Source organism: Anabas testudineus, chromosome 3 (genome assembly GCF_900324465.2).
Source record: "Anabas testudineus chromosome 3, fAnaTes1.2, whole genome shotgun sequence".
In the NCBI taxonomy this organism is placed as follows: Eukaryota; Metazoa; Chordata; class Actinopteri; order Anabantiformes; family Anabantidae; genus Anabas; species Anabas testudineus.
Window position 1 is genome coordinate 21,054,606 of NC_046612.1, and position 19,919 is coordinate 21,074,524.

A 19,919-nucleotide genomic window follows, 5' to 3' on the forward strand; every position below is an offset into this window, starting at 1 on the left:
ACTCTAGCTTCTGTGAAATATTGCATGATGAACCACATGCATAGGAAAACATTTATTACATTCTTAAACTGTACAAAAGTCAATGTCACATTTGTTCACATGAAGGCCAATACACTGTTATTATGTAACCACAGTTATAGACAAAATGATGGTTTCGAAAGGTAAGGCCACAAGACAGATCAAGTATTCAGAGGCACAGAGAGCAGTCCGGATCAGTTCAGGTGATCGTCTGAGCTGGAGCCAGAGAAACATTCACAGCAGGCAGGTTGTCAGATCACACAGACCAAGGACACTGAAGAGCTGCAGATTTTCCTCACTGCAGCATATATGAAGACAGGCAGCAACATATTTCTTAGCAGAATGAACAATAATAGAGGTCATAGATACAGTACATGGATTTGTCTACCTCTTCCTGAACTGCAGCAGATATTGTATTTAATATTTATGTAATAAGTTATCGTGGCCTGCTAGAACATAAAAGAGCTGAACCTAAACCTGCGGGCTAATAAAAGGTGCTGAGGGCACAGTAACAGATCGCACTACTTTCTGTTATGTCAATAGGTTTTACACAAAGGGGAAAGAGTGTCTATATGTTCTGTACAGCTAGTTTCTGACATTGAAACAGCTCCAACTGCCTCACACATTATTTGCTCATTACACAGCAACAGGGCAGTGTCTGCCCATGTGAAACAGGAAACCCAGATGGGATTGAAATGATGATCCGAACAGAATCCACTTTAAAGAACCAGAGGTCTTACATCATTACACATCTGTTTTGGCATTAGTACAATACACATTATTTTCTTCCACAAGTAACATCTAAATTAAAGACATGAGAGGTACAAAAGTGACTGACCACTGGATGCAAATGTATTTGTGAATAGAAAAAGGTTGGCGATTGTACCTACTGACCATCACTTGAGCATAATCTGTCCAACAAGCCCAGAATGTAAAGTGTTGATTCAGTGTGACATCCACCAAAGAGCAGGCACCAGTTCCTTTCTAAGTGTCCATATAATCAATCAGGGACATCACAAGAACATAGCTGTGTTACAGTCAGGTCTGTTGTCCGGAGTCTGTAAACTCGTTGACTTGTGCACGACGAGTCTGTCTCCAGTTCTGCTGGCTCTGGCACCCTGGCCTCAGCTCAGCCCCATGCCTTGTTGCTTGCTCATGTCGGTACACACAAAGAAGGTTTTCAGCTCCCCTTTCCCTTTGACATTGATGAATCCTCGACACTCACACGAGTAGCCAAGCCTCTGCAGCACGTCAGACGTTTCCTCTGTTACCTGGAAGTAGACACAGAACATATGACCATGCTAAGAACAGTCCACTACGAGCAGCAAATGTATAATTTATTGCACATGTTGCTAAAGTGAGATTTAAGTGAGACCCTCTCTGCTGCGAACCATCTCCATTGTCTTAAGGAATACATTTTTGGAAGCAGTGCTATTAGCAGAGACAAAACCTTTTTAGTAAAGTCTCATGTTAAAGCATGAACTGCTTTCAATCCACAAGTAGATGTTATACACATGAAGAAAGTGTAGTCGCAGGGGAATTTATGGGAATTGTCTTTTTTTCTGTAATATTATGGAGGATGAAGATGTTAAATCTTTGTAAATCCAGTGATGTCTTTGTTGAGATTTGCAACACAAAGTTAGGAGCCATACATACGTCAGAGCAAATGTGACCGTTTGACCTTTTAAAAGCAGCTGATGAAATATTGATGTTTGCCCCTGGACTGTGCTGACTGTACCTGGATCTTTCCGAGCTCCCCAGTGCTCTCCATCCTGCTGGCTACGTTGACCGTGTTGCCCCAGATGTCATACTGTGGTTTCCTTGCACCGATCACTCCAGCTATTACTGGGCCATGATTAATGCCTGATGAAACCCAACAACAAGGTTGTTAATTTTAATACACTTTACTTCTGTATTTTACGATGTGTGGTGTAATGTTCATGTACAGAGTTACAGGGAAAGTGCAGAAGGACAGTTTGTAGAGGTAAAACAAGATGAAAGGCTGCACACGGGTTAAATTGACAGAAGGGTGCAGATGTACCAGAAAACATTTTCATTTACTAAATACAATGCTGTCGGTTTGAAGTCATTGTCGTTTCTTGTCAAGGACATTAGCTAACAAAGGACATTTTCTGAGTTTTGTATGGCACTGAAATAGTACCCTGGTTGAAAAACCATGAAAACATCCATGGTTTTTATAAAGAAGCAGATAATATCACATGATGAAACGCTTCCCTGATGACCGAGGACTAAGAATGTCTGCTTTTATAGCTCTTCTCTTTTTGTGTTGCTGTTACACACAGTTTTAGCATTTCCTATCATGCCGTCGCTGTCGCTTGTTCAGCAAAGCAACATGAAACCAGGACAGACCAAAATATCAACTGGTGAAAGTGTCTTGAAATTAGCAGCAATCACAAAGGCAAGCTTATAATAAACAATGTTAACTGAGATGTTCTGCAGTCAAGATCATGTTCACACTGCACACATGCTGTAGGTTTGTTGTAAGACAACATCGTATAGAGTGACTGTGCCATTGTGTGGTGAAGCTCACTGTGCTGTTAATCAGTTAGCATCAATAAATCCATATATGAAAAGTATGTTGTCACTAGTCCAAGAAAATGTCTGCGCCACGGAGGATTTGAATAAACAAATTCAAGAATGGAAGTTGGTGTAATTTGAGTTACAATGTGTTTAGAGCAGCTGATAACAACAGTATCCTGTTACAGGAGGTTTATACAACATTATAAGACAGTTCAGTGTTTATGCCTTGTGTACGTTTGTATCTTCCAAAAATGTAAATGTTGTAACCAAAACTTTTATCTAAGATGTCTGCTCAGAATCAGCTGTCCAGACTGCAGACACAACAGATAAGGGTTAAGGTTTCTAAGACTCTTTCTGTCTCTGTACCTAGGGTAGCCACAGTCATTTCTCAGTGTTACAGGAGATTTAAGAGATGGGTTAACTCTGGTGAGGAAGTTTTACTTCAGACCTGTAACAGCTCCAGCTCTACAAAATAAGCAGTAACTCTCACCTTGTCAGTGAATGCTGCTGCTTTCACTGCACGAACACTACATAAAAGCCAATAGTGAGGAGTGTAACCAAGGAAACAAGTTGGGTTATTGTGTCATGGATAACAGAGCTGGATACAGTACAGTGCAATGTGGTATTTAGTCAATGAAAGGTTTATGCCGGAGCTGCCAAGCAGCTGAACACACTCACCCACACGAAGCCTGAAGCTATTGAAGGAATGTCTGTTGATGCCATCCAACTTGCCAATCAGAGCGATGGCAAACTCCACCATGATTCCTATCTGGGCATGCTGCCTGTCTTTGTCCTGAAAGAACACAAGGCAGAGTTTTATTGACTGCTTCACAGGTCAAATAGCATTTTGATGACTTGCTAAGACAAAGCTGATTTGACCCAGGACCACAGCTACTCCACCTGATTGTTCTCTTGACCAGGCGTCCCACTAAGTCCTGCAGCAGCCATGTACGTGCTGCCAATTGTCTTGATCTTCTCCACACCGCTGAACTTTGGCTTTGAGAGCAGCTGCAAACAAATGAGTGATTTTCAATAATATTTCTTAGGTTTTCTCCTTTGATTTCTTAGCTAGATAACAATACTGTAAGGTTTCAGCTCACTCTTAACCAGGGTCCTCATGGTCATCATTTGAAATAATAAGTACATAAACCGAGCTGTGACTTTAAAGACACATCCATCACGTATCACAGAGAAGTTTGAATTTGAGTTTCTTCCTGACCTCATCGAAGTCGGCAATGATCTCGTTGAGCAGCCTTAGACACTCCAGGCCCTCCTGGTTGATATCACATTCAGTGTAAAATTCTTTGAAATCTGGCACCGAGGCGAACATCACGCACACACAGTCATAGGACTTGTAGTAGAGATCCTGTCAGGAACATACCCACAAAAAAAAAAGATAAGAAAGTTTTATTTTCTGACAAACCTTTCATAAATACTACAACCATGCAGGTTAGGGCTGAGGTCGCTCTATAAATGTAGTTTTAGAAAACTGATGCATACAAAGCACAAAGTCACTTCTGACAAAGAACAAATATGATTGATGTTGATTAACAGTTATGTTAATATAAAGCTCTGTCACTTTTATTTTTATAATCAAGACACCGTCGGTGATAAGTTGATGGCGTCAGGAGTAAACACATCTGAACAGCATCATGTTTCACTCAAGAGCAAGAAATCCCTTTTTCTTGTCTGCTTACATTTAATCAATGTTACTGACATTTACATTATTTCTATTTATTTTAAAGTTGACCTGAGTTAATGCACATGACATGTATACAGATGAAGAGATGAATGACTCTTTCTGACTCTTTCTACACATCATGGTCACAGCATAGCTGATTCACTTCTTACAAAACAACACCATTAGCCCATTACAATAAGTAATGTATAAGTTTAATGTCTCTTTCTCAAACCCTCTCTTTTCCATCTCATAATGAAAGAAACAGACCTATGTGAGGTCTCACCTCGTTCTTTTTATTCTCCCCAACAAACAGCGCTGCCACGTGAGCCGGCAGCACGTTCTCCAGCAGCAGGCGGTTCAGGTTCTCCCTGGTCTCAATCTCGTCCTGCTCTGTGCGATTCTTATACTTTAGTAGGAAGTCCTGGCGGAAGCAGGACTCGTTCTATGAGACAGCGACGCATAAAGGTTAGAGCAGCAACAAAACAACAACTTACATCATCTTTCCTGGTTTATGTTTTTATTTAATACTTAATTTAATAACAGGAAAAGACAAATATATAAATAATAAAATCATAACAGGACAATTTCTTTTTTTTAACTTTATTTATATGACTTTGAGAATGTGTATATGCACCACTTTTGTATATATTATATACATTTCTAATCAGTTTGACTGAGGTGTGGGGGATTAAATTCTAATTGAACTGAAAAGTGAAAGAGGTAAATAGTGTAATTACCTGTTGTGCAATGATGATCATAGTAACTAGGAACAGGGTGATATATATGCAGCTCATCACCTGGGGGTGTTTCACCAGCCCTATACATGTCAGGATGTATGCATCGTCTTCACTGTAAAGCAAACTGTAAAGCAGAACACATTTATGCTTGTACGTCCTTTGAATTACACATTTTACATACTTTTATATTATTATAATAGCCTTCCTAAACTGCTCTGATTTAATGACAGTATGTTATTTCAACATAATATGATAAACGGCATGCAGCACTTGTGCAAAAGAGGAACAATCAGACAAACACTTCACACAGCAGAAAACATTACAGTCCAAATAATTTGATACATGGTTTTGTTTTTGTTTCGTCTCACCTGCTGCAGTTACAACTGCTATTGGTCCGAGTATAGAGGACGTTTCTGTAGGCCCTGAACAGGTCACTCTTGGTTCTGAGAATGAGTACGTAATATACTGTGGAGGCCAGGGTGAGGAAGAGCACTTTGAGCTCAAAGCTCACCCGCAGGAAGACTCCACATGCAATGAGCGATAGGATACAGCAGTACACAGAGTACTGAGGGAGAAAAAGAGAGAAGATAATGTATCTGAGTGATAAGACAGAAAGTTTGAAGGATGCAGATGTTTACCATGCAGGGTTGTACTAAGGAGAGATTCTATGAAGTTGCACTGTGGGAAATGAGGGACCCAGGGTTTCTGGGACCTGACTCTAAGCTGAAAGTTATCTGGTCTTCCATTAAATACATACCAGGGATACTTTTAGTAATATTTAATTAAAATTTAATCCAGTCTGATATGAAACTAATCTTGCCATTTTATTATTGTATACAGTTAACAAATCAATCACTCACTGGCAAGTAGAAGAGGTCTCCCTCTAATTCCATCTTGTAGGAATCATTTATGTGACATCGGGCAGCAATACCTGGGACATCTGTGCGGATGAAGCACTGCAGGGGGGATAAAAAATATTTGACTGACAAACAACCAATTAAAGTGATCAAGACTTTGATATGGTGGCCATGAAGTGTAGCCTGCTAGAAATAGCACAGTATATAATGTTCCTTTTTTTTTGCACTCATCATGTGAGTGCAGACTTACTAGATTGAACACTGCCAAGATAATGATGGCCGCAGTGGTGACTGTGGCCAGAGGGAGGCGCACACATGGCCGCTTTACCACTGCCTCCGAAACAGCTGGCAGCCACTGGCACCTTGACAGCCTTTCTGGAAACAGGAGCTGCAAAAGATAAAGACAAGCAAAGAGAAAGGTGAGGAAAGATGGAATGAAACATGTGGAGGAGCATGTGACTTTTACACATATCTCCAGACATCACATGTGAATGACTCTGCTAGCTATTTCTAGGAATCTGCCTAAGAGGAGAAAACGCTGTCTGTGAAAGACAGAATGTCAAGTGTTCTCTTTCAAGTCAGTAGGTTGGCTAAAGAAATGCAATGCAGTGAAAACAGGACATACTGTAGTTTACATGACATGTTTCCATTCGCACACTGGTTAAATTTGTGCATTCCCAAATAATAGATACAGACAATAGATTACAAAGACTAATGACTCATTGAGATGGTGAGAAACTTATTTTCCTGAAGGCTTCTTGTATTTTATGGCATTCATCCTGCCAGGCCTATAAATATAATAATCTATAAAGAATGTCACATTTAATTTCCCCTTCTCATACAATAGGAAATTAAATCTACTGAAAACAACTTTCAGGAACACTATGAGTCATCCATATGCAATGCGGGTCAGGACCAGGCCAAAATAAAATACATGACTTGAACATGTGTTGCTGGACAACTTGCTGATAACCCTTTACACTGACACGTCACCTGCAGCCACTGTGGCCTGAGAGGCTGCTGTGAAAATGTATGAAAGGGTTGCTGTGTGTTCTGCTTCTGCAATGCCAAATACCAACTTTGACGAAATGCCTGATACATGAAACTTGCAATGAATCACCTAAATATCTAGAGTAAATGTGAACAGAAGACTTAATGCACTGACCTGTAGATGACCTGCGAAACAGATGGCCAGGGTCAGCAGCAACACACAAACTAACACTCCAAATGACATCCCCAGCATCTGTCGACTGACGGAGATAAAAACCAGAGTCAAAAATCGTTCGCCATCAGCTTGTTCATTTCTCCATTTGTACAACTCTTGTTGTACAGATGTGATTTTAAATTAGTTTGGCTTATGACGATGCTTGCTGCATCTCATAACTCATACTAACTGTCAACAACTAGGATAAATTACTGAATAGCAGAAGAAAAGGTGGTCATACTCACTTCTTTGTGACAAACATCTGAACCAAAAAAATGCAAAGGAAGATGAAGGTGGCGCAGACAACATAGTGTTTGAACATCGGTAAATCCAGGGCTCGATACTTGAAAGAGAAAAAACAGAAACACTTGAATCTCTTGTTCAGCTCCGCAATGCTTGAATAGAAATGGTTTTAGTGATCTGTCAAACCAACCTGTTTTTCCAGATCTTTCTTTGGAAACCAAAGAGCTAAACTGCCGCTCTCTTCAGATTTAGACCACTGCCTGAGAGACGGGAAGGAAGGATGAAAGAGAAGAATGAATGAAGGAATAATATATAAATGATTTGACTTTCACACTTAAGTGTTGGTCTGTTGATCTTGCTGCACCAGTGAACAGTTGACTACCCGGTGCTAACAGATCAAGCACAAACATGCAGAAATGTAGTAGCATGGTATAGTCATTCACACATTTAAAAATTTATTTCTTGACTATGCACTATATAGATTGTTGTGACTGGGTGGCATCTTTGAATCAGGAGTCCAGTTCTCCTTAAATTGTCCATGGCTCATAACCTACAGTTTTTGTATCCTATCCAACTCAAGTAAAAAAAAATAAAAAAGTACTTAATATAAAGAAAAAAACAAAACAAAATGCAGACCTTTAACTAGGGATGATTGACATAGGCACAATTAATATCACAATTATCACAGTATTGGCTTGATACTGCTATTCAGTATGTTCGTTACGGTAATTGCACTGATAGCCTATACCAACATGAGTCTACAGCGATACTAGCAGCTATGTGACACTATATGAGCACCATCGGTCATAAGCTTCCTTAACAGTGCTAACATGCTAATATTTTGCAATGTCCTTGTGAGAATATTGTGTAAATGACCTTTAATGATGTTTTTTATGAAATTTGGTTAACAGTACTTTATTAAATGCACTACATGGGTACAATGTGATTTGAGAAAAAAAATGACGTACTTGCTGCTGAGCTCATCTATGGTAGTGGTCATCTCATTGTGCAGCTCCTCATCAAACTTACTCTTCTGGGATTTGTTCCTGCACCGGAAAGCACAGAGACAATTAGAGGGAGGCAGACAAACAGACACTGATACACACAGGCTGGCTGGATTAGATGCTGGAAAACCAGATCATGTCATGCAGGTTACTCAGGTCCAGTTTAGCTGTGCTTGGAGGCAACTTGGTTAATGCCATTCTGAGCATTAGTGGGAAAAGAGAAATATGATTGTGCTCGTGAGAGAGTTATATAGATGGAGTGTGCTGGACACTGAATGCTGTGTGTTAGAGGATCTCTGTAGGATTCAGCTGGAGTGCTGCCGTGTTTCTGCTTGGAAACCCCCGACACTATCAGGAAGGAAACACTCACACAGATGCACAGACCCAGATACACACAAGCCCCAGTGAGTGATTAGAGTTAATAGGAGCATGTAAGTCCACTAATAGAGGTTACGGGCTTTCTGATGGCTTTTTAGATCACACATTGCCCTGCTGCAAAGAGGCAGCAGTGAGAAACAGTGAGAGAAGAACAGTATTACACCACTGCTCAGGTTAGTTTTGGGACAGCAAGGCTCTTCACTAAGGCAGTAGTTCTCACACAGTTGGGCAGGACACCACACAGAAATTACTTGGGCTGTGGGGGGTTCCCAGTAAGGGTAAAAAAAGTAGGTGTGAATTATTTTTGTAATCCTATAATTTATAATGTAATATGTTATTTCTTAAAATTTAAGTGATTAATAAGTCATGTTACCCTTTGATCATGCAAAAATTAATTAGTTCATTTATATTTACACTACTCCTTACACAGGGAAACTGAAGCATAATGATTGATGGAAACTAATTTGTAATTTAAAACTGGCTTTTATTTATACAATAAAAAAAAGTTCTCCATTTTATGTATTGACATGACTTTGACCAAGCAATATTTATTTTTGTTTTTGGCGATCCAAAAGGTTGAGAAATACTGCACTTAGGCAATGAAGACCTTGCGGGCCACCAAGGCCCCACTCACTTATAGCTGCTGAATGGTGGTGTGGGCAAGGAGAATGGTTCCTCTAGAGACTCATCAAAGCTGCCAGGGCCCAACAGTAAGACACAAATACAAATTCATCACAACAGAGCAGTGAGGAATAAAAAACACAGCACTAATGGCGAAATAGAATCAATCTAAAATAGTTAATAACAGCCAGATATATGCGTGTGAACAGGTGTACCGCACGGCTAACTAATAGTTTCAACCTCTAATGTCATCAAGACCAAGTGTGTGCACCACATTTGACTGTCACCAGCTCCACCGCCTGCTGTGTCTGCAACATTCGAACACATGAATGAGATGAACAATTTCCGAGGTAAAACAAGCCTCCTCTCTCCCCGTGTGGAATGCTTTTGCTTTTAGCCGCACACTTATCTCTTCTAATCACATTACTCCAGCCCACACTGTTTGTGTAGGTGAGTCCTGCCCGCTAATCAGTAGCTACACTTTATTTGTCCGTATGCCTGCTGCCGGTGCCAGATGAGCAAATAGAATTAACCATTTCAAAGCTATAACCACAATCTATTTGTCTATGCATTATTTGTAGCTAATGGAAGGGCTCGCTATAGAACTCAGGAGTCCTACCGCTCTGCAGGAATGACTACCAATGCAGTACAGCTGTAGGGGGAGGACACCAACTCCTCTAACACTACTTAAAAAACTGGTTTACTGTCAAATACAGAATATTGATTTATAGTATAGTTATAGTATGATAGCTTGTCTAGAGCTGAGCAGTAATGTAATAACTGTAATAAAAACAACAATATATGCCTCTAAATGATTTGATATACTGTATAACATAATGATGTTCATAAAATGTGATGGCAAAAGAAAACGGAAAACGGAACAGATACCTTCTCCTGCTAATGCAACAGCAATCAAAATGCTATTGAGCAACAGGTTTGTTAAATTAACCAAGATCTAGGATAAATGTGTGACTATTTATTTATCCATCCAAGTTTCACGTTCACTCAGTTATAGTTGATTATACCTAAAAGAAAATTGTAGTCAACAAATGGGACTTAATATCAGAATTTTTGTTTTACCTGTCTGTGATCTTGCCAGGGGCTGGTCGCAGCGGGATGTCCTGAAGAAGAAGAAAAAAAAGAAACAAAGGACAATATTCACGCATAAGGAATGCATTATCAAATACAGTGAGGGAAAAAATTATTTGAACCCCAGCTGATTTTGTAAGTTTGCCCACTAACAAAGAAATGATCAGTCTATAATTTCAATGGTAGGTGTATTTGAACAGTGAGACACAACAATGACAAAAAAAATCCAGAAAAATGCGTTTCAAAAAGAGTTATAAATTGATTTGCATTTCCACGAAGGAAAGAAGTATTTGATCCCTTCGAAAAACGTGCTTTAGTACTTGGTGGCAAAACCTTTGTTGGCAATCACAGAGGTCAGCCGTTTCTTGTAGTTGGCCACAAGGTTTGCACACATCTCAGGGGGGATTTTGGCCCACTCCTCTTTGCAGATCCTCTCCAATGTTTGGCAACTCGAACCTTCAGCTCCCTCCACAGATTTTCTATGGGATTAAGGTCTGGAGACTGACTAGGCCACTCCATGACCTTAATATGCTTCTTCTTGAGCCAGTGATTTGTTGCCTTAGCCGTGTGTTTTGGATCATTGTCATGCTGGAGTACCCAACCACGACCCTTTTCCATGCTCTGACTGAGGGAAGGAGGTTCTCACCCAACATTTGACGGTACATGGCCCCATCCATCCTCCCTTTGATGCGGTGCAATTGTCCTGTACCCTTGGCAGAAAAACACCCCCAAAGCATAATGTTTCCACCTCCATATTTGACAGTGGGGATGGTGTTTTTGGAGTCATAGGCAGCCTTCCTCCTCCTCCAAACACAGCGAGTTGAGTTGATGCCAAAGAGCTCGATTTTGGTCTTATCTGACCACAACACTTTCACCCAGTCTTCCTCTGAATCAGTCAGATGTTCAGTGGCAAACTTCAAACGGGCCTGTAGATGGGCTTTCTTGAGCAGGGGGACCTTGCGGGCACAGCAGGATTTCAGTCCTTCACGGCGTAGTGTGTTACCAACTGTTTTTTTGGTGACTATGGTCCCAGCTGCCTTGAGATCATTGACAAGTTCCTCCCGAGTGGTTCTTGGCTGATTCCTCACCGTTCTCATTATCATTGAAACTCCACGAGGTGAGATCTTGCATGGAGCTCCAGACCAAGGGAGATTGGCAGTTAATTTATGTTTCTTCCATTTGCGAATAATTGCACCAACTGTTGTCACCTTCTCACCCAGCTGCTTGGCGATGGTCTTGTAGCCCATTCCAGCCTTGTGTAGGTCCACAATCTTGTCCCTGACATCCTTGGAAAGCTCTTTGGTCTTGGCCATGGTGAAGAGTTTGGAATCTGGATTGATTGATTGCTTCTGTGGACAGGTCTCTTTTATACAGGTAACGAGCTGAGAGGGCTGCCAATGTCAGCTCGTTACCTGTATAAGGTCCACCTGGGAGCTAGAGATCTTGCTGACGGATAGGGGATCAAATACTTATTTCCTTCATGGAAATGCAAATTAATTTATAACTCTTTTTGAAACGCATTTTTCTGGATTTTTTTTGTCATTGTTGTGTCTCACTGTTCAAATAAACCTACCATTGAAATTATAGCCTGATCATTTCTTTGTTAGTGGGCAAACTTACAAAATCAGCTGGGGTTCAAATAATTTTTTCCCTCACTGTATGTAGTAAAGGTCAGGCTCATATAAGGCCATAGTGTTTGAGATATATCTAAAAAATTATTATCCCACACTCAGTCCCACTGTACAGGTTTTCTATGGTGCTGTATTGGTGCTTTTATATAAATAGTAATTGCCAGTAATTGAAGAGTACTTCTGCAATTACTGGCACTAATACACTGTGAAAACATTTTAATTTAATTGTGTTTAAAGGCGCTGTTTTAGTAGTCTTCATATGTTACATATTTAATAAAAAAGTGTTCACATCAGTGAAAAGTAATTTAAAGTTTATTTTAAACAGAAATCACAATGTTACCAAACTTTTGCAGAAGCATTCTTATAGGCACAGAGTAAAAAGTAGGCCATTGCTAAAGCACCACATTTTTAATTTGTATTTTATATGATATTTTGCCTTTACTACAAGTAATAATGACTCAGTTAAACAGTAAGTACATCACTTGCTCACCTTCATGTGGACCTTGACAATGGACTCTGGGGTGAAACCGTCTCGGCTCTGGAGGTGGGCAAAAGGTTTGACAGCCCCCCAGGATTCCAGGTAACGGGTCATACGCACAGATGCACGCATCTTTAGACCATCATTCATACGAGGTTTAGGCACGCTACGGCTGTTCAGCGATGGATCCTTGGTCTTAAGACACACATGAACAAATCATGTTGAGTATATAGAACAGAGCAGATATTCAATAATCACAAAGATCATTAGAGAGCATGCCTCTACTATGGCTGTGTACTCATGGAGATTTTTAATTAACCTATTTTTAATAAACAAAAACGTTAGTAGGTCTGTATGAAGTTTTCAAAGAATATCTGATAATCTGCCATTCGGCTCTGTTGGACTGTTCAGAGGTGGTATATACATGGTCACCTAAATTTGGTTAGAATTGCACAATACACAGATGGAGTTTGTTAATTAATCTCAAATCAGTTATGAATTTGGCAACAAAACATAAAAAAATGGCAACTGTAGCTCAACGTTTTATGTACCAAGTCTGGTAAGTGACTGGCTAGAATTTGTAGGAAGAGTGATGAAAAAAATGCTCAGCCAAAAACAAAAAACAAAAACAAAATGTTGTGTGCACTAGGGCTTACATTGACAGATTTGTCTTAAAGTCAAAAATACAGGTGAGTAATTTGCCTGTATTTAAGAAAAGGAAAAAAAATCTAAATACATTAGATGGTGCTCACAAATCTAATTAAATCTATTTACAAAACAATTTTCCTATCAATATGTTTCCTTTCATACAGGTCTTGAATTGCAATAGCAGATGTTAAAATGCTACATACTATATTTCTTACTCCTCACAATATGGTTTTTTCAGAAGACGAACACTCACCCGTGGATCGATGACTAGGTAGGTTCGGATATTGAGCTCTTTTAAGTAGGGGTCCCTAGTGTGGCCGTTGCCCTCCTCCACTTCATAAGCCTTGTTTAGGTGCTTCAGAGTCGCCTCTGTGATGTGGACACGTCTGATGAAGTTAGGTAAAGAGCAGTTGTTTTTATTTCCATTATTCAACAGCAAGTAATGCAAAGTGTGTAAAATGTTACTAAGGAACTGGCCGTGTGAAATTTCAGTAAATATAAGTTGAGTTGATTGTATATCATCCCATGTATGAAAGTAAATATAATAATTGTTCTCAGTGTGGGTAATATATCATCTGTATATATGAAAGTTTATGAAACTCACCCTGGAAGGCCACCTGCCTCCATGTGATTGGCCAGGGTGACATCATGTGACCACACATCAAACTGCCACTTGCGAAGTCCGATAACACCGCAGAGCACGTTGCCTGAATGCACGCCCACTCTCATGTTGATGTCCACTCCTGTGGCCTCTCGTACCTGCCTGAAGGAGTTTACCAGCAAAACTAAAGCTCATTGCTAATGAAGGTTGTTTCTTTATGCACGCTTTGAGTCATTGAAGGTACACTATCGGTCTGAGGAGGACAAGTCAGTATAATTTACTTTTATTTCCGTATGTGTCTATGTAACACTCGGTTTTCTGTCTGTCAAACATCTCAATAAAAAACTAACTAGGGATACTTGCACAGTAAAGTACAAGTTTTCTGACTGACTGAAGGATTGAGTCTACCCTTATAATATACCACACTACAAACAGAGATTTCAACCGTTCCAATTTTATATCCAGGCTATTTTTAGGGCCTGAAGGTGATGAAAGATGCAAACTTACTTGATGGCTTCGCACATATCCAAACCCATTTTGACGCAGTTCTTTGCATGTATAGGGAGAGAAACCGGCAGGCCTGACACACAGTAGTAGCAGTCTCCAAGGATCTTAATTCTCATGCATTCGTTTTCCTGTGAAGAGTGACAAAGAAGAAAAGAGAAACCATAAAAATACAGTTTTGCACAATGGCCAAAAGCTATTTATTTTAAAAATGTGGGTAGGCACCATGGCCATGCTTTGATAAGCAAACACTTTCCTCATTCAACTGCAGGACCAGATTTTGTAATAGGAGAAATGTAACCTTACTATTCAAATCTTTACATTATTCAGTAAACAGTTGGTTAAAGAGACAAACCGTTAACTGTGAGCTAAACTTTGAGGTTAGGTTAGGATTAGTTATCTGTACTAATGCAGAAAAGAAATTCTCAACAGTTTACCTTGGCAATTTGGTCAAACTTGCCAAACAATTCATTGAGCATGATGACCAGCTCCTTGGGAGAACAGTCACTGGCCAATCGGGTGAAGCCAACAATGTCAGCATATAAAATACTGAAAAACAGAAATCCAATGACTGTAACGCACACAAAATCAATCATTTATGTATATTGTATCATTGACTGTATCTAGCAAATAGCATGATTAGCCTTGATGTTTTACTGGGTTCACATTTGTACATACTTGAATTAAATACTCAAACTTCAAACCTTTATAGACAAACAAAGTGTTAAGCTGATAACACAGAATTAATTATAAACTTTTATGGCTCTATTGAACACACTCAAATATTCGCAATGAAAAAGCCACTGGGGTTAATGTCTGGTTAAACCTCCTTTGACAGCAGTAACATCTAACATGTGTTTCCAACAGCTGGGGATCAGACTTGCACAATGTTAAGGAGGAATTTTGAATAATTTCTGTCTCTGAGAACTGCTTCATCTCAACCATATTCTTTGGTAGTGAAGAGCTCTCCTCAGGTTAATCCCCAGCATGTCTGTTGGGCTGATGTCTAAATGGAATCAAATGGACTAATTCTGTTGAGCTTTACAGCCATTCACACATTATTTTGGAGGACACTGTGATAAACTTAGGAATTAATTTTCTCCTCCATCTCAGCATGCTGTCCAGGCCCTGAGGCAGAAAGAAGACCCTGCAAAGTATTTTATTGTCAAGATGACCTTTTTATGTTGGTATGTGGTTCCCTTTTTACACCATTTGTAGTGGTGCGGGTTCCTCCAAAATATAGACCTTAATTTCATCGGTGCAAAACATTTATACTGCTTTGTGGAGTGTCAGAGTGCTCTTTGGCAAACTTCAGATACAGAGTGATGATTTTTTGAAAAGGAGCTACTTCTTCTGTGGTGCCATGGACACCATGCTCCATGCAATCATACACAATGATTAGTGTACTTATGCGTTACTTATTATGTCATTTTTTTTCTCTCAGATCTTTGCAAATGAACATGTCATTATTCTCTTCTGAGATCGCTCATCTGCAAGGCACGGTTTACCTCAGCACATGCTGGTTGGGAATAGTGAACTCAAATACTCAAAATGTTGGAGTATTTTTTTATAAGTCAAAGTAAGGAGCTAAAGAGGTTTAACAAACCCCTAACAACACTAGCTTTTATTTACCATTCCCAATAATAAACATCTAAACTGACTGAGTATAAGTAAGAAAAATATGCAATTTGTGTATTATTACTTTAAATAGATAAATGATTACAACAGATTAATATCTGACCATAATTTAAGATAAATGCGGGTAATTCAAATCAAGGTTCACTTTTTCTTGTCACTGTATATCACTTGGCTTCCATCAATCAGTAAAGTTTTCTTTTACGATTAGTCAATTACCTATATTAAATGACAAAAACCATATGTGTACTGTCAAACAATCAACATTGTAGATTAGACTGGAGCTGGACAGGGACCATAAAGCCCACACCATTTGCGTCCCCTAAATCTAAACACACACACAGAGACACACACAGACACACACACACAGACACACAGACACACAGAGGGCTGCTTTCTCTGCACAGCTTTGTTGATCATTATAACCCATTATGACCATTAGAGCCTCAGAATTGGTTAGTAGGATTTCAGGCAAAAAGGCACCTCCCATTAACCACCAGTAGACCTGTCACTAAAAAGTGTGACTGGTTAAATGCCAAATCATAGCCTAGTTGCTATTAAGGCTGCCGGTCAGGCACCAATGGTATGTCATCTGACCTCTGAAGGACCCCAACACCACAAGAACAAACAGCTTGGCAAAAGTCCAACTCAGACAGATCACCAAAGCGCTTTTCTTTAGCATGGTTGGCCAGAATGGGAGCAGGCATATTTATCCTCACTGAACATCAACACAACACAAATGGAACTAAAACACACGCTAACAAATTATAGAATGACAGTGTATATTTAATTTCACTTTTGAATAGCCACTGATGGGAACTCGCTGCCACATAATAAGTATAGCCCAAGTTCACAATATTTCAGATGACATACATCAGTATATAACACAAGCTCAAAAATATCCATAGACCTATGTAAGTGATGTATTTATGAACTGATTACCAGCACTGACTGGTTAAAAGTTGCAGCCCAGTCTGAGACCCACTACTTGACCAGCAGAGGGACGTGGATACTGCACCGGACCTGTCCTGTTGAACTGCCTGACTTAAAATGGCCAGGTGCTTCATGAGACAGACAACACAGCTAATGACCGGTCTGACTGGCCTAATTACAGGGATAGCTCAGGGCCCATCCCTGTAATTCGGGCCTATCGTTCAACACCTTCTGGTGGCCTTAAATCAACACAGCAGCACATATGAGTGATGCCCACACAATAACCTCTTGATTAGCAAAGACCAAGAGTATTTTGTTTCTAACATTCATTCAGTAAAAAAAAGTACCTTGATAAACAAAAGGAGAATGTTTAATTTTCTGTTTTTGTCTGGAAAATGGAAGAATGTTGACAACAACTGCTCTTAAGAAACACTACTAAGGTAAAGCAGAGACTTTATCTTGCCCACATTTATCTGGAAAAAAAAAAAAAAAAAAGAAAAGAAAGAAATCACCCACTGAGCCATCTGCCAAAGTTCAGATTAAGCTGACCCAGTATCTGTCAGCCCTTTCTAAATTAATGAAACCCTTGTAAAACAAAGAGCTGTAACTGGGTCAGTGTTCTGAAAACAAATAGGCATAATAATCTCCATCTTTATGTGAGATGGCCAGGAAAAGTTAGATTTTTTTTGTGTGTGCACTTACTTTGCTTTTTATGGCTCACTTTCGCTTTATGGAGTGAGGTGCATAGACAAAGCAAACAATCACCTTTCCCAGACAAAGACTGAGGATTCATACAACTAAGAACTGTCACATATTACACAGATGAAGCTGAATGAAGGGGACATAGTTTAGAAAGACATGCATTTATGCATATAAGTTCCCACAATTCACACATGTCAGGATAAAAAATAAACCAGGATGTCCAAGAAACTTCATCTGTAACACCATTTCTACAGTAAATCTCTGAGTGTTTCCACGAGGACAAAGGTCTCAATTATTCGACATGTCGTTTCTGTTAATTGGTCCTTGATGGTAGAGTGGTTAGATGTAAGCCACAGCCTGTGTGGAGTTTGCTACACAGCAATAAAGGACTCTGATAGTACAGGACAAGGATTCTGTGGTCTGATGAGACCAAACTAAACTCTTTGGGCAGAACTCCAAGCACTATGACTGGCAAACACCAGGCCCTGCTCATCATCTGGCTAATACCATCCCTACAGTAAAGCATGGTGGTGGTATCACTCTAATTTGTGAAGCTTCTTCTTTTCAATTTTAATAATTTTTATTAATTATTATTTATATATATTTAAAAATAAGTTTATACCATATTGTTATGGGTTACTGTGCATAGATTGATGGGCAAAAATAAAACTTTACCATTTTGAAATAAGTTTACAACACAGTAATATATGTAAATAGTGAAGGAGTCTGAATTGTTTCTAAGGTGACTGGAACTATCCTAACCATGTTTGTCCATGTTTAACCAATAAAATACATTTAAAAATAGAGCATTTTCCATTTTTTAAAAGGCAGCTGTTGGTGTACCTGACGTTTTCGTGCCTCTTGACATAAAGGCTGTGAAAGTTATTATCCTTGACCAGTCGTTGTTGCTCTTCTTTGTCTTTATATTCTTGCAGGCGCTCCATAATTGCCAGTTTCATCTTCATGGAGATGTAGACTGGCAGCACTGACTGCAGCAGATTCTCCTGCAAACATAGACATAAGTTACATAATTGCAATTTAGGTGAACTAGGAAATTAAACCTATTTCATTGTTGCTCTCAATGTACAGTGATGTACATGTAAACCCCTCAAATAAAAAAATACACGTACACACAGCAATTACATGCTTGTGTTCGGGGACTCCCGGAACCACCTCATCAACATCTTACTGTTTAAATATGAACTGGCATCAAATACATTTAGGCATTTATCACCATGTCACCAGTGTAACCAAATAATGGTAAACATGACAAAGAGCATTTCAGATGGCATGGATGTATTGTAACACATTGATACTTCACAAAATAATATAATAACTATTATTGTTATGCACAATGTTATCAATCTGCCACAGTAGCCAGAGGCCTGAGAACTGTTAGAGTGGACTGGCATGTGAAAAGGTTCAAGAAATGAACAGATAGACATCAGGTATGATGATCTAAGTACTAAACTGGCTGAGTCAAGGCTTGCTAAATTTATCTACAAAATGCCTTTTACATAATACTGTGAGTGCCAAGTGCTTTGCCGAACGCATGAGAGAATACACTTAAAATACTGAGCATGAGTGTGTGTGTGTGTGTGTGTGTGTGTGTGTGTGCACGCAAGGAAAAAGACATTTGTGTGTGAACAAATGAATTCATTACATAGCTTTTCAAAGGCATTTTGTTCATGACCCCAGCTGAATATTTGTATTGAAGCCATTAGTTTGGTCATACACTCCAGACCAGTGTCCTGTTGGAACACAGATTGTCTTCCCAATCTATTACACTACAAAAATAAATCCTGAATAATCCTGTATGTTTTGCTCTATTCATGGATCTTGTTATGCATGTCATGCTAAAAATATCTTGACACCACTGACATGCCACACTGATAACCACACATCATAGTACATACGAAGGGTGTTATATAGCACAGTGCTTTGTATTACAGCAAGGGTATAGATTACTTTTCATTAGATCTTTTCCACTAAAATGTAAGAATTTTCCATGTGGCTTTGTGCAAAAGCCAAGTGTGATGACACAGGACTTTCTTTGCCTGCAGTGTTTCTGGACCCTGTGATTTAGAGTTTTATTGCAACTTAGAAATAGAACTTTTGAGTTAGCATATGTAAACGAAAAGCAAAATAATCCTATTTAAATTTTTGAGTTTAGTCTGTGAAAAGAAAAAAGGTGGAAGACATCAAAATAGTTTACTGAGGGTTAACATAATTCTCTGAAAGGTAATGTAATTTATGTATGTGCTTCTGTGTGCATGTGAGATCACCTCTCATAAAGCGCCTTTTACAGAGCTGCTGGTGTGCACATGCAAGATGTGTCACATTACATGGTGCTACTGCAAACATCTATTAAAATGACTGAAAATATGTTGTCACTAAACATGTGTAGTGACAGA

At 39.3% G+C, this 19,919-nt stretch overlaps 1 protein-coding gene across 3 annotated transcripts in view; it reads right to left on the reverse strand.

Annotated features, from left to right (window-relative positions):
- Window positions 1-13: 13 nt before the first annotated feature.
- Window positions 14-19,919, reverse strand: part of adcy7 (adenylate cyclase 7) — a 50,319-nt gene continuing 30,413 nt past the window's right edge. For 2 of the 3 annotated variants that reach the window (XM_026379092.1, XM_026379093.1), the window contains exons 6-27: window positions 18,349-18,509; window positions 14,673-14,784; window positions 14,239-14,366; window positions 13,735-13,893; window positions 13,384-13,516; window positions 12,495-12,677; window positions 10,365-10,405; window positions 9,298-9,357; window positions 8,250-8,327; window positions 7,472-7,541; window positions 7,284-7,381; window positions 7,000-7,084; window positions 6,085-6,222; window positions 5,838-5,933; window positions 5,346-5,542; window positions 4,978-5,101; window positions 4,524-4,682; window positions 3,779-3,925; window positions 3,460-3,567; window positions 3,238-3,352; window positions 1,757-1,881; window positions 14-1,289 (exon numbers count right to left, since the gene is read on the reverse strand). In XM_026379092.1, coding sequence (XP_026234877.1) covers window positions 1,143-1,289; window positions 1,757-1,881; window positions 3,238-3,352; window positions 3,460-3,567; window positions 3,779-3,925; window positions 4,524-4,682; window positions 4,978-5,101; window positions 5,346-5,542; window positions 5,838-5,933; window positions 6,085-6,222; window positions 7,000-7,084; window positions 7,284-7,381; window positions 7,472-7,541; window positions 8,250-8,327; window positions 9,298-9,357; window positions 10,365-10,405; window positions 12,495-12,677; window positions 13,384-13,516; window positions 13,735-13,893; window positions 14,239-14,366; window positions 14,673-14,784; window positions 18,349-18,509 — 2,664 coding nt within the window. In that variant the 3' untranslated portion in view covers window positions 14-1,142. The remainder of the gene's footprint in view (window positions 1,290-1,756; window positions 1,882-3,237; window positions 3,353-3,459; window positions 3,568-3,778; window positions 3,926-4,523; window positions 4,683-4,977; window positions 5,102-5,345; window positions 5,543-5,837; window positions 5,934-6,084; window positions 6,223-6,999; window positions 7,085-7,283; window positions 7,382-7,471; window positions 7,542-8,249; window positions 8,328-9,297; window positions 9,358-10,364; window positions 10,406-12,494; window positions 12,678-13,383; window positions 13,517-13,734; window positions 13,894-14,238; window positions 14,367-14,672; window positions 14,785-18,348; window positions 18,510-19,919) is intronic. The other variant, XM_026379094.1, reaches the window with a different exon arrangement.